We start from the raw sequence: 14,722 nt of genomic DNA, 5'->3' as shown, positions 1-14,722 counted from the left end.
GGGATCACGTTGACAGTGTTAAGGTCTTGTTTTATCTACCCTCTTAATATCGGGACAGCACAATGCTGGGTCCAGGGTGAGCCCCCCACAAACCCCGACCTCCGCTCCCTCTGGGGCTCAGTTTCCTCATCTGTAAAGTGGGGGGACTTGTGCCTTCTGCATGTGGAAAGCCAAAGGGCTGTTGGAAGTAGTTTGGGTATTTAGCTCCCTGAGTCGCAGGTGGATCCTAATTTAAGTCGCCCTCTCTAGGTTTCCTTGAACACAGGAACAGGGCCATTTGCCCTGCCCGGGAAATTTCTAAGGGGAAGAAAGTTTCCCTGTGGCTCCCTTTGGTAGTGTTGGTCCCCAGGGCAGCCCTGCAGGGGTTTCAGAATCTCAGGTGGGGCTGAGGTTTTGTCACCAAAGGTTGGTGACCACAGACACGAAGTTTGGTGGCTAGGAGGCCCCATCACTGCGGATAGGAAGGGAATCCTGGCCGGTGCCCTCCTGGCCTTCCCACAACTCCCCTCCTGAAGTGGAAGGAGAGGAGTTTGATTTACAAATGACTCTGGCAGGCCAGTGTGCCTCCACACCCCTGACTGTGGTTCATATTCACAGATGGTTTCTCAGTCCACAAAGTCCTGCCTACTGTGTTACCTCATCGGCTCCGCCATGACCCAGGGCATCTGGACAGTGGGGAGGAACATCCTGATTTTGAGGTGGTGGCAGCTTCCCCAGGGTCATAGGAGCAAGAACCATGGCTAGGAGTGGAGGCTTCTGGCTTTGACTGAGTCTTGATGCCTCTCCTCTTGTGAGGCCCCCTGGAGAAAGTGTGGGACTGACCAGTGGACAGTGTGCCTTGTGGGCTGTAAAGTGCAGGGACAGTCTGGCACTGTGGCTTAAGCCTGTAATCCCAGCACTTTGGGAGGCTGAGGCGGGTGGATTGCTTGAACTCAGAAGTTCGAGAGCAGAGTGGGCAACATGGCAAAACCCAGTCTCTACAAAAAATACAAAAATTAGTTGAGTGAGGTGGCACATGCCTGTAGTCTCAGCTACTTGGGAGGCTGAGGTGGGAGGATTTCCTGAGCCCGGGAGGTGGAGGCTGCAGTGAGCCGTGATCGCACCACTACGTTCAAACCTGGGCAACAGAATGAGACCCTGTCTCAAAGAAAAAGAAAAGTGTGGGGATAGTTGGCTGGGGCTGAACCCAAACTTCTTCAGCTCAAATCCTGACCCTCCTTGCTATTAGCTTTGGGGCCTGCAAAGCAGAAATAGTCTCACCATTTTACAGATGAGGAAACAGACTCAGAGGGGTGGCGTGACTCGCCTAAGGTCAGTCAGCAAGTAAATGTCAAGACAGGGATTCAATATGGAGGAGGCAGTGGTCCCGGGGAGCCGGGGAGGCCCCAGCAGGTGTCCTTACCCTGGAAGGGCTGGGCTTCCAAGTTGCCATAGGTGAGGGAGGCAGTTAGGCCCAGGGCATAACCACTGACACAGGAGGTAACGTCAGACGCCGTGAGGGGCAGGGCTGCCCCCGTGATCCAATTCAGCAAGCCAGGCATCCCGCTGGCTACTCAGCCTTCAGAACCTGCAAGACGAGGAAGGGCAGGAAGTGGGGAAAGGCTCCCCCAAGTCCCCCCAACCTAGATTTCCCATTTCAGACAACCCCAACCAATCAAAGCAGCATTGTTTTCATTTTCCCCAAGAACTTCCTAGTTCCTGGGAAGGAAGTGACCGCAGGATAACTACCATTCTTCCCTGAGAAGAGGAGAAGTGGCCATTCTCTTCCTTTCATTTCACAGGTAGAGAAACTGAGGCTTGAAAGCATGTGACCTGTTGGGATTCACTCAAATGGTTGGAGCACAGTCAGGGCTAGAGTCCAGGTAGCCTCACGTTCAGCCTGGAACTCTCCCAACAGACCATGTGGGGAAGGCAGTCGAGGGGCTCAGGCTCTGACCCCATCCTCTGTGTGTCCTGTAATCCCTAAGCCTCAGATGTTGCCCCTGCAGAATGAGGACATTGGAATAGCTCACCACGTCCTTCCTTCTCTGACTTCAGTGAGCCTGCTCACTGCAGTGAACACTTGGTATGTGAGGGCCACCCCCAATAGTCACCAAAGTAAGGGGAGCCACATTCTTCCAGGTGTAGAGGCCAAAACCTGGGAGTCATTCCTGCACCTCCTTCCCACCTCCCCACCCCAACACACACACACAGACAATCCATCGCCAAGACCCATGTGTCATCTCTGGAAAAACCCTTGTATCCATCCACATCCTCCCTTCGCGGCCACCAGCACCTTGTCCCAGGCCACCACTACCTCCACGTGGACTGCAGCTCCTGATCTGCCTCTTGAATCTACTTTTGCCCAAGAATCCATTTTGCACCCACTCACCAGAACAAACATTCTGGACACATAAACAGGACAGGTCTCTGCTACCCCACTTCCCTCTTGTACTCACCAATGAGTTCCCTTGCTCCTTGGACAGAGAACCAAAGTTTAAGGTGGCCTGGGACTCTATGGGGTTGGGCCCCTGCTGGCCTCCCCATCTCAGCATCCCCACGGTCCCCAAACACACCCTGTGGGTCTCAGCAGTTTCCACTCCGGACACGTGTCCTGCTCCTTCCATCCCTGTGCTTGCTGCTCCTCCCAGAAGGCCCACCCCACCCCCATTTTTAAACTAGTAACCCCCTACTCATCTTTCATGGTCAACTCGGGTCCCCTCCGCAGGGAGGCCAGACCAGTGTGCCCAACATCCTCTGTCATCCCCGCACAGAGCTGAGTTTCTCTCCCCAAGAGTATCTCTAACCATTTGTTGTGCTGCGTTCTGTTTCTGAGTGACGTCTGTTACTCTCTGTTTCCCGTTTGAGCGTAGGCGCTATATACATGGGCATGGGCCACATCGACTTTGGCTTCACTACCCGCTTTATGTTGATTGAATGAAGAAGAGAATGCATGGCTTTCATCCTTGCAGCATGAAGGCCTCCACAGCATTTCTCAGGACCGTGTCTCAATGATCTAGGGCCTCCCAAGACCCCCGCCCAAGTAATCACATGCCTTGAAGAAGTAGGGTGGGAATGGAAAGCAAAGTCATATGAAGGGTGTGGAGTAGAAGTTTGAGGTCAGATTCCCTCTGGGTTTTCCTGTCTGTGGGGTCGGTGCCAGGCAAAGCTTCCCTGGGCTGGTAGCCTGCTGCCCTTTATTTGCAAGGCTATTCAATGAGTGCTGAGTACCCTGCTCTTTCTCAAAGAAGGGACTGTTTCTCCTGGGTCCTCTCCATGTCCCCAGTTGAGATCCTCAGGTGCTCCCCCACACCCCGGCACCCCGCCAGGCCAGCAGTGGCTTTTTAATTATGTTCTCCCTCTGGGCTCAGGCCCAGACAGCTCTGGGCTTATCTCCTGTCGGGCTGACTGACAGCAGCAGGCAGATAAAGAGCCGGGAGGGAGCTGCTGTCTCCCCAAGTGGCCTTCTCTTAGGAGATCTCTCTCCTGGTGGCCAGATCAAAGCCTGGCAAAGCCTGGCAACTTCAAGGGGGTGGGGAGGCAGGGGGCAAGGGGGTGGAGAGGCAGCCTTCATTTCCTGACAGAGCCACGTCTCCCCCTCCCAACGTTCTCTCTCCCCCACCACCCCCGCCCGCATCCTGGTTCGCTCCTGTCTGGAATACTGATTGGGGAACGCAGCCTTAGGGCGCCAGCACCCAGACATGCATTGAACCCAGACCTCAGCTCCAGTCCACCTTGGGGTGAGGTTCTGCCAAAGGCATCTTATCCAACCCAGTCTACCCACACTGTCCCTGGCCCAGGGAGCGGGGCTTAGATGAGGGACATCTGATAACAGACGGCAGACTCCCTCAGCATTGACCCTTTAGGAATGTCATGCAGCCATAAAAAAGAACAAAACCATGTCCTTTGCAGCAACACCGGTGCAGCTGGAGGCCATTAGCCTAAGCGAATAATGCAGGAACAGAAAACCAAAAACCCCATGTTCTCACTTGAAAGTGGGAGCTTAACATTGTACACTCGTGGACATAAAGATGACAGTAATAGACACTCGAGATTACTGGTGGGGGAGGGAAGGAGTGGGGAAAAGGGTTGAAAAACTAACTGTTGGGTACTGTGCTAACTACCTGGGTGATGGGATCAGTCATACCCCAAAACTCACCATCATGCAATATATCCATGTAACAAACCTGTATATGTAGCCCCTCAATCTAAAATAAAAGTTGAAATTATTTTAAAAAACCATACACACACACACACACACACACACACACGCAAATAAAAAACCAAAATCTATATTATGGAAAAAAAGAATGTCAGAACCCCTTGGAAAGAATAAACTTTAAATCCTGTGGGGGCCTGGTAAATGCATATTTTTTATCAATTCATCCAGCATTGATAAACACCTACTGTATTCCAGGCTCTGAATTAGCCACTGTCTATATAAGGATGAGACCCAACCCAAATGGCAAGGAGTTTATAATGTGGCAACAGAGGAAATGTGGGAGTGGGGGAAGGTCATAGCGATGACAGCTGGAATTTATTAAACATTGAAAATGTGCCAGGCACATATATTATCTCATTTAATCCTCATAAAACCGTATTATTCTTCTGCAGATGAGGACGGTGAGGCCTCAAGGGAGTGTGCTGGCTTTGGATGTGGGTTTGGGGTACCTCAAGGGCACACAAGTAAATGGGTACACGTGTAGGACTTTCTCCTGGGAGGGGCCCAGGGCCATCCCCATGAGAGATGGGGACCATAAGGACCAGAATAGATTATGCTGAGTGTCTTCCCTTCCAGCTCTGTCCCAACCTGGGCCTCAGATGGGCGTGGGCCACAGGAATCACCCAGGGACAGGGACAAGGCCATGGCATCTGCGGTTCAGAGTGTGGGAAGCCAGGGTTCAGTCTTAGGAATGTTGTCTGGTGTGAGTGGGGCTTGTCAAGTGTGTGAGGGTCAACACTGTGTTTACCTTCCCCACCTCCTTCCTCAGTGTGCCACACAACATGTCTTTGCCCAGTTCCTTCACTTTTGGGATGCTGCGTCTGGAAAAGAGCTGGTGAGGTGAGAGAAACCAGAAAGGGATTGAGTGGAGCTGGCAGAAAGGGCCAGGGGAGAAGAGGGAGGGAGGACTTAAAGAACAAGGGAGGGAGGACAGGGGAGGGCAGGAAAAAAGGATTTTTAAGAATGAGTGCCCAGAGTTATAAATTGGATCCCCTCTCATATTCTCTAAGAGGCACATAGAAAGATTGGAATGATTTGAGGCTCTGGACAGTGTTTTCCTGATGAAACGCTGGGCCAAACCTGGACACTAAGAGTTCTATATGGCTTAGAGGAGGTTCTTGGTGTGCCTGTTAAATGCCAACACTTTTGTGATGGCCTAGAGATGATAAATCCCAAATAGTTGCTGTCCTTCTGGGCAGGACATTATTCATATTTATGCCTGGCACATAATAGGTGCTCAATAAATATTTCTAAAGTGGAATGAATGAGTTCCAGCAGCCTCCCAAGGACTCTGAAGGACACTAGGTGCTGGGGATACAGTGGGAACAGGCAGGCGTGAGTGGAGATACTAATGGAAGAGACAGACAGTAAATAATGCTGGAAGTTCACAATCCAGCCTGTTCTTGTCATCCCCACTGCAGCAGCCACATTGTCCCCTTACTGTGTTTTCCCAGTGGAGCAGTCAGAGTCGTCCTTTGAAGACAAAGTTGTGTGACTCCATGACTCAGACTTTCTGATGGCTCCCATGTCCCTCAAGCCCCCGTCAATCTAAGCCCCTGCTGTTTTCCCTTCTGACCACCTGCTTAATGGATTCACTCCAGCCTCTAGACATGCACGTGCTCGTGGCTCGCTTCCTCACCCCTTCACGTCTGCTCAGATGGCACCTTCTTAGGAAGGGCCCTGAAAACCTGCTTTAAACTTGCACCCCTCCCCTGCTTTCCTTCAGATCCCTCATCCTGCTCTGTTTGGGTATTTTCCATAGCATGTCTCTCCAACATATTACATAGAAAACTTTTATTGCATTTATTGCTTTTCATCTGCTTCCTTCCACAAGGGTGGTGATTGGAGCCTGTTTTTCTCATTGATGCATCCTAAGTACCTTGAGCTCTGTTTGCCCTCATAGAAAGGGATGAAAAATATTTGTTCAATGAATGCATGGATCCATATGTTATCACAATGTCAGGCTGGTCGTTTCTGGGTTTTGCATGGGTTCAGCTCAGGGAGAGATATCCTCTGGCCACCAGGTCAGGGGCAGCTCCACAGAGAAGCTACGGACGTTTAATCTGTTAGGCTCTCATTCCAGTCTTTATGTACCATGGTCCAAACCCACCCTCCCTGCCCACTATAGGTGCCACCCATCTTGTAACAGACCATCAACCCACTGAGGAAGCTCTGTAATTCTGTGCCCCTGAGCCAGCTCCTCGCCACTGCCCACCGCCCACCTCTCCAAACCTTCCCTTGTGTCCTCTGCAGCTGCCTCTGCATGGCCTGCAAAATACCCCAGATCCTGTGCCTCTCCTGAGACTCTGTGTCCTGGGTCCCTGTTGCTGCCTGCGCCAAGACTGTCACTCTTCTGTCCTCCAGTCAAAACCCTTCTCCTTGGGGGACTGCTGCCTTTTGGCTATCCCATCCTTGTGGCTTGCCTTCTCTAAGGTCTCAATCATACTCCTTTAGTCAACACTTGGTGCTTGGCTCATGACTTCCTCTGTCTCCCAAGCCCTGCCATCATCTCAGGTGACTCGAGCATCCTTGGGAACAGTGCATCAACACCGTGGGCATTTACCCCTTGACCCTGCATGTCAGCAACCTTTGTTTCCTTCCCAGCTCAGCCTGCATTTCCATTCCCGTGCCATGAACTTCACACACCATCTGGGATGGCTCCATCTTCAAGACCATTCCTAAAATTGCAACCTCCCAATACTTTCCAGGTTCCTTTCTTTGTTTTTTTCCTTAGCACTTATCACCATCTGACATAATGTATATCTTGCTTATTTATCTTGTTTAATGTGTATCCTAACCCTCCAAGGTGTAATCCCTGTGAGGGCCAGAATTTTGTTTTAGTTTGCTCACTGCTGTATCTGCTGCCCATAGAGTAGTGCCGGGCACCTAGTAGATGCTCAATAAGTATTTGCTGAATGGATGAAATACCACTCTGAGTGCTTTACATATATGATTTTCAGCATCTCTCGGAGGTAGGTACTCTTAGTATCCCTATTTAATAAATGAAAATACCAAGGCTCAAAGAGGTGAGGCAACTTACTCATGGCCACACAGTCAGTAAACAATGAGGTTAAGAGTAAACCCAAGCAGAAGGACCATGTGCTTAAACATGAGGCTACTTTATCTCCTGCGTTGAGTTTCTCCCAAGCCTTGTCACCTCTTCCTGAGCGAGTCTTACAATTCTCTCTTCTCTCTTCCCATTGCTGCTGCTTCATTGATCTCCCCTAGACTGTCTGTATCATCTCCTACCTGGTCATTCAACCTCCAGGCTGTTTTCCTTCTGGTCCCCTCACACACACACACACACACACACACACACACACACACACACACACCCCTCTATTTTTCCTGAGCATAATGGCTTCCCATTGATTTTGTCCAAAAGAGTAAGTCAAATGTCCAGTGTGGCATTCAAGGCTCTCCCCAGTGGGTCACCGTCTCTCTCCAGTGCCACCGCCCGCCCGCCACGTTCTACATGCTCGCCTTCCTCCAAACACACTGACCCTCTCACCATGCCCTGAACATGTCAGGTTCTTTGCCACCCTTTGCCTCCTCTGCCTTCAAAGTCTTGGTCATCATTCAAGGCTTAGATGCACCTCCTCCAGGAAGCCTTCCCTTTCTCTGACACTCCAGTCCAACAGACACGCTCTTCTTGGGGCTTCCATAGCCTTTGAGCCCTTGTCTATAACACCCCACATCCTGCGGCACTATAGCCACTCATCTGCAATGGCTTGATCTTTCCGTGGGGCTGTGAGTTCTGAAACAGCAGTGGCTGCACCTCCTCCTTTGCCTTGTTCCAGCTCCCTGACTGTGCTTGGTTTGGATGAGGGACTCTGAATGGGGGCACCTACCAGGTTCTAGTACTTCACAGGCATCACTAGTACTCACACCTACTCCCAATTTCCAGGTTCAGAGGGAGGTCCAAAAGCCATCACACAGCCAGAGAGTGGCCAAGCTGAACGGAAACCAGCCTGGACTCCAAAGCCTGCTCTTTCCCCTGCTCAGGCTGCTTCCCAGTTCATGCTGAGCACAGAGGGGAAGAGAGTGCTGGGGCTCTGCTGGCTTCAGCCATCACAAGGGAGGTGGAGGTGGGAGGGGGCTGTATCAAGGCTCCTGGGGTCAAGGAGAAGGCCCTCATGCCCACCTTGCTGGGGGATATTTGCTTTTCAGAAAGAGATTGGGAAGGCAGAAACTTGCCCGTGAGGTAGTGGTTAGGGGTGCCTAGGTCCCAGTCTCTGGGGTACTGCCTGAGGTTAGAGTCCCTGTGATGGCCACTTCCAGAGTAATTGGCCCAGTCACACTGCTGGGCTCTGCCACTCACATTTTGCATGGTTTTGAGCAAGTGACTTAACCTCCTTGTGCCTTAGCTTCCTCCAGGTCTAAGCTGGGAAGGTCCCATGGGCCTCTGCCTAGCATCTGCCCTAGTAACCCCTGACCCTGACTCTGTTCTTATTGCTGAAATCTACCCTTTCCCCTGCATCCACAGCACATTATTGTCCCTGAAACAACATGTTCCTCCCACCTGCAAAGCCATTCTGGAAGCATCTCACCCTCACTCTGGTCTGATCCCTCCCAGATCCTGCCCCACAAAGTTGGGGTCCTCCACCTGTGTGGGCTCAGCCAGGCCTGGGCTGGATGAAGACTGTGAGCCCACAAGCAATTCTGGACTTGCCACCTGCCCTTTTACCTGGGGTTAGAGGCCTTTGCTCCTTTTCTCATCTCCAGCCCCTCTAGGAAGTCCTGCTTTCATGGCCCCTTTAGAAGCCTGTGCTCCAAAGCCACCCAATCACAGACAGCACCAACACTCCTATCAAAGTGGGGCCAAGTCTGTAGGTTCTCTGGATCTGGTCTGATTGTTCTAACCTTCTAGAATTCTGGGCTTCTCATATTCTGGTCTCCTTCCTCTAAACCTCCCCACGTAGGCCTATATCCAGCCAACGTGGGTAACAAATCCATGATTGTGAGGCCCACCCTGACCCCGTTTACCCCGTGCTCCAGCCAGTCAAGAACTCTTGCTATGCCTCCAAACAAGGCTGACTTCTGCTACCACTATCTCTTCTGGCACTGAGGGCTCTGCCGGGAATGCTGTCTCCACCTCTCCATCCTTAGCCATCCTTCAAGGTCAGCTTCAATGTTATCACTGCCATGGAGCCTTCTCAGGGTCCTGCATTGCCTAAGATTGCCCCCTGCCACCAGCACAGTCAGCACCACTCACGTTATCTGTCTCATCATCCATGTGCCATGTGTCCATTTAACAGACCTATAGGGAGGACCTACTCTATGCCAGACACTGTGCTAGGCTGGGCTACTGCAATGACCAAGAAGTACAGGGCCCCTGCCCTCAGGCTTTGTGTCCTGTCCCCCACCCACCCCAACCAGGAGCAGTTAGCCCCCAGAACTTGAGGCAGGATACTCTGTCTCTCCCCAGTGTCTGGCCAGTAGTTGGTGCTCAACAATGAATGGATGGCATGTACTCTATTGGTTGAATGAATGAGTGAGTGGCCAAATAAATAGAATGAAATGTGTCATGGGGTGGATATAGTCCTTGGCTATACAACGGAAGAAATTTATTTCAGCCCAGAGCCCATGAGATTCTATCCTGGAGATAGCTGTAGTCTCCTTTGGTGGGGGCTGGGGATTGGGGGAGTAGTAACGGCACAGAATGCTCAGGCTTCTCAGTGCTTTGTGTCCTCACACTGCCTGAGAGACCTGGAGTCCAGCCAGTTGAGACGTCCTGGACAGTCAGTCTGGACAGGAGGCTGGGGCCAAGCCACCCACGACGTCTGGGGCTTCCAGCTAGGAGACTGTGTTTGGGCCGGCTGAAGAAGGGAGAAATAAGTGCATCCACATTTGAAAAGATAAATGAGGGCCATCTATCTGGGCTAAGCATCTGAAAAGATGCTTGTCGGATTGGATCAAGGAGGAAGTCGTTTACATATACGGAAATTGTGCCATGCCTGTCCCCTGGGGGCCCAGTAAGACTCCTGCATTGGAGCCTCTGCTCTCTGAGGGTCACTCAGAAATGCACCCACACATCTCTGGGAAAATTGGGCTTTATTACACAAATTCAGTTTACACCCACCTTTCCAGGGGCATGTTTGCAAGGTGAGCTCACCCAGCCCAGCTGCCAGCATCCCTGTGGCTCCACTGAAAAGCACTAAGTAAATTCTCTGTGTGGCTTCCAGCCTTGCTCCTGTCTCCAGCACACTGCTCTCCGTGTGCGGAGGGGCTCGCCGGCTGGTGGCACAGAGGGAGAGCTGATTTTGAATCCAGCCACTGCCCCTCTAGAGCTACTCGGTTGCAGTGGGGCTCCTAGGGAGTTGAAGACTAAATCCTTGTACTGTGCCTTCCCGCACAACCTCGAAGTGGTAAAATGACAGGCTAGGAAGTGAATTCCTGCCCTGGAATCTGTCTTTCCTCTTCCTTCTCCAGTGCTCTCTCATTGGATGCTTCTTTCAAATTCAGTTTCACCCTCTGTATAGTGGGCAGGTAAAAATGTCGTTTCTTTCTTAGGGTTATTGAGAGGCTTGCAAGGGACACACTGCCCTATAAAATGCTTGTCCCAGTTTCTGGTCCGCAGTGAATGTTGGCTATTGCTTTAATTCCCTTTTCGTTTTGGGTTGTCCTCGTGGTTTCACTCTCCCACCCACTATGACTGCATCTGGGTACCTGAGCTTTTGGCATTTCCCCTGGTGGCTCTGGCCCCCTACAGCTCTCAGACCTGCCACCCAGCCATCCCAGGGCCCCCTGCCTAGGTGTTGGCTAAAGAATACATTCATTGCCTTCCCTTCTCTCTGAGGTCCCAGAGCAGTTTGGGCCAATCTATAAGACTGCTTCCCTGCACACACTGCCCCCCGCACACAGAGATGCTTTGTGGGGTGGCAGAGGGTGCTGGACCGGGAGTCAAAGTGCCTCCCCCTGGCCTGACGACCAGTTCTGCCACCAACTGCATGTGAACCCTAGACTGGGACCCTGCCGTCACACATATGGCCTGGCCACACCTCGTGGGCCTGCACGGAGCACAGCTGGTGGGACATAAAGATTGGTGGGATCATTAGACCCTGGGGTAGGGGTCAAAGCTATACTTCTTCCTTGTTATGGTTCTTAGCACATGGAAGAGTGCCTAAAACAGTTTTTGAAAAATCCCAGCTAACACATATTGAGCAATGAGTAGATGCCAGGTGGCGTTCTAAGTGCTTTTCATGAATTCTTTCTGGTAACCCTTGGGACAATCCTATCAAGAAGGCGCGGCTATTATTGCCATTTTGCGGAAGAGGAAGCCGAGGCCCAGTGTGGTTACATTTCTTGGTCAAGGTAATACACTCGTAAGTAGTGGAGCTGGGATTTGGACTCCACCTTCAGAGATCAAACTCCTAACCACAAAGCTTCATCACCCCTCAATACTTATTTGCTGAATGAATACATGAATGACCTGGAGAAGGTCCTTCCCACGGGGTCCCTCTGGGCTCTGGGTCCTGGCCTCTTTATCTAACAACAAGAGGATGCGCACCTGGAGAATTCATCCCACCCATCTCTTCAGATTGACAGTCCAGGGTCTCAGTTGCTTTGAGAGACAACCCACATCGGAACTGAGGATGTATACCCGTTCCTCCTGTGCCCCGCCCTGTTGAAGGGATCTAGGTGTCTGACTACTTAGTCTCTTCTCAGAGGTGGCGCTGTTTCCTGAGTGCCAGGGGGATTTTCACACTGAAACCCCAGAAAGACCCTATGAGGCAGCTCATCCTCACTTTGCAGCAGAGGAAATCAAGACCTAGAGAGGTGAAGAAAACCTCAGGGTTACACAGTGAGTGGGTGGTAGAGCCAGGAGTTGAATCCAAGCATCTGGCCCCAGATCCTGAGTTGTTAATGGTGCCTTCCTTGCTGCCTGCTCCTTTCCAGCCAGGTCCAGGTGCCCAGGCTGAGTTAGTGCACCTGCCAGCCAGCTGCTCTTACACAGGGCCTTTGACCCCTCCACACCGACTGCCGTAAACCCCCAGGGCTCCACCTCTCACTGGCTCCTGCCCTTCTGCTGTGCTTTCTAGGAGTGGGGAGGTGGCGGTAGGAGTGGGGAAAGGAGACAGCATCCTCCCCACGTTTTGAGTGGGGATAGTGGATCAGTACCCTGGCTCTCTCTCCTACCAAGTCAGCACACTAGAGACGACTCCCACTTCGAAGTCATTTCAACAAGATGCCACTGGAGGCCGAGCACGGTGGCTCATGCCTGTAATCCCAGCACTTTGGGAGGCTGAGGTACGTGGATCGCTTAAGGTCAGGAGTTTGAGACCAGCCTGGCCTGCATGGTGAAACCCTGTCTTTACTAAAAATACAAAAATTAGCCAGGTGGGGCGTTGGGCGCCTGTAGTCCCAGCTACTCGGGAAGATGAGGCATGAGAATCACTTGAACCTGAGAGGTGGAGCTTGCAGTGAGCTGAGATTGCACTACTGCACTCCAGGCTGGGCAACAGAGTGAAACCCTGACTCAAAAACAAAAACAAAACAAAAAAACAAAACTGGAACACAAGGGACACACAAACAGCCTCAAAATGGATGTCATGGCACATCTTACTGCAGGAAAACCTCGGGCAAGGTTGGTATTGACCTTCTTCTTGGGCTTCAGCTGGTGCAGAACCAGCCGAAGGTTAAGAGAGAAGGGGGAGACAGTTGGAGAGGTTGCATTTAGAATACCAAGTTCCCCACTGCAACCAGGTTTAAGAAGGCAGGGTTTTAGGGTTTAGAGATTCCCTACACTTTGCACAAACTCCTCCATTGGGTCGTAGGCACTGTGCTAAGAAAGTTATGTGGATGATCACACGGATCCCTCATAACCCTCTAAGTGCAATTTTTCTTTCTTTTTACAGGTGATCTGAGTGAGTATAAGAGAGGTTAGTAAACCTGCCCATGGTCATAAAGCTAAGAAGGGTTGACTCTGGGAACTGAACCCTGGCTGCTTCCATTCCAATGCCTCTGCATTTACCACTATGCCATAGCAAAATCCATGGTAACAGTATCCCACATCCACAGAAGCAAGAGAAAAGCCCTCTCTTTGAGAGTCCGAGGGACAACATGGGATTGTCAGCAACATAGACTAAACCAACTGGGGACAAGGAAGCAGAGAGGGGAGGCCAGCTGCAGAATTGCCCTCATCAGCCAGCCTGGGCATCAGGAGCAAATCAGGCTCCAGGAATTAGACTCAAAGTCAGGCTTGGACTCGTAGCCCTGGGTGACACAGGCAAGCTACTTCACCTCCCTGACCTCAGTTTTCTGATCTATAAAAGGGCACAGAAGTAAAGCTCGCCCCACTGCCTCGTGACGATGAGAAAGAAGACTGTGCGTAAAGCGCCAGACACAGTGCCTGGCTGACTGCGAAGGTGAGCTGGCGGCTTTGCCCTGTGTAGGGGAAGGTGGGATGTGGGGGTGAAGCTAATCAAGGCCAGACTTCCTGACAGGCTTGTAAGGAATCTTTTAGAAATGGGGTATCTTAGAAAAGTCTTCAAGAATTCAAAGGAAAGGATTAAAAATGATGGTATTGTAAGCAGTGAAGAGGATGTAGCCCCTGACCAGCTTACCCTTTCAAATTCACCACTGAGACCGGGCAGGGTGGCTTATGCCTGTAATCCTACAACTTTGGGAAGCTGAAGTGGAAGGATTGTTTGAGGCCAGGAGTTTGAGACCAGCCTGGGCAACATAGGGGGACCATCTCTACACACATACACAAAAGTTAGCTAGGTGTGGTGGCACACCTGTAATCCCAGCTTCTTGGGAGGCTGAGGTGGAAGAATTGCCTGAGCCCAGGACTTCCAAGCTGCAGTGAGATATGATCATACCACTGTGCTCCAGCCTGGGTGACAGAGCAGGACCCTGTTCTGTCCCCTGGGCCCCCAAAAAAATCCACCATGGAGTCATGAAAGTAATCATAATGAGCCTCCATGCCTCATAGAAAGCGATTTATGATTAAAGCACTTTCACATCATGAATTAATTAGGGCTTTATGAATAGGGGCAAAATAAGGGTTATTATCCCATTTTAAGGATCAGGAGACTGAGGCTCAGAGGGAAAATAACACAGGAGGATTGGAGCTCCCAGGGCAGAGCTTCCTCCGTGAATAGGGGACCTGCTGCTTTGCTGTGCTGAGGCTTGAGAGTGGCAGAGGCCAATCCTGCTGGCCACCAGGCATTCAGATCTGCTGGTCAACCCGGAGTGCCAGTGGTCAGAGAAGGGGGCTAAGATCCTTGAAGGGACTCAACCCAAGATGACCTGTCCTTTCTCCCCTATTTCCTGTAAGTATTCTGATCAAGGCTACAATGCCCTGCTCTTGAATAAGGCTGCGTGTGATCTTCATGCCGTCGTACAGATCTTCTGCCTTCTCTTCCTCTGGGTGCATGGTAAGCTGCAGCTCCCAGCTTCCTTGCAGGCCTAGATGTGCCTCTGGCTTCAGCCAATGAAATATGTGGAAGTGACATGTGTCACTACCGGGTGGAAGCTTTCAAAGCCAGTGTGTGCTTGCCCATGCCATGTTCTCTG

At 51.4% G+C, this 14,722-nt stretch overlaps 1 protein-coding gene across 2 annotated transcripts in view; it reads right to left on the bottom strand.

The window, feature by feature from the left end:
• Positions 1–14,722, bottom strand: part of VWA5B1 (von Willebrand factor A domain containing 5B1) — a 63,638-nt gene that overhangs the window by 42,258 nt on the left and 6,658 nt on the right. For both annotated transcript variants that reach the window (XM_025403177.1, XM_025403169.1), the window contains exon 2: positions 1,403–1,567. Coding sequence is in view for 1 of the 2 variants with exons in the window: in XM_025403169.1 (XP_025258954.1) it covers positions 1,403–1,541 (139 nt within the window). In the remaining variant the exon portion in view is untranslated. The remainder of the gene's footprint in view (positions 1–1,402; positions 1,568–14,722) is intronic.

This window comes from Theropithecus gelada, chromosome 1, assembly GCF_003255815.1.
Source record: "Theropithecus gelada isolate Dixy chromosome 1, Tgel_1.0, whole genome shotgun sequence".
Lineage (NCBI taxonomy): Eukaryota > Metazoa > Chordata > Mammalia > Primates > Cercopithecidae > Theropithecus > Theropithecus gelada.
This window is presented reverse-complemented; position numbering and strand designations above follow the sequence as displayed.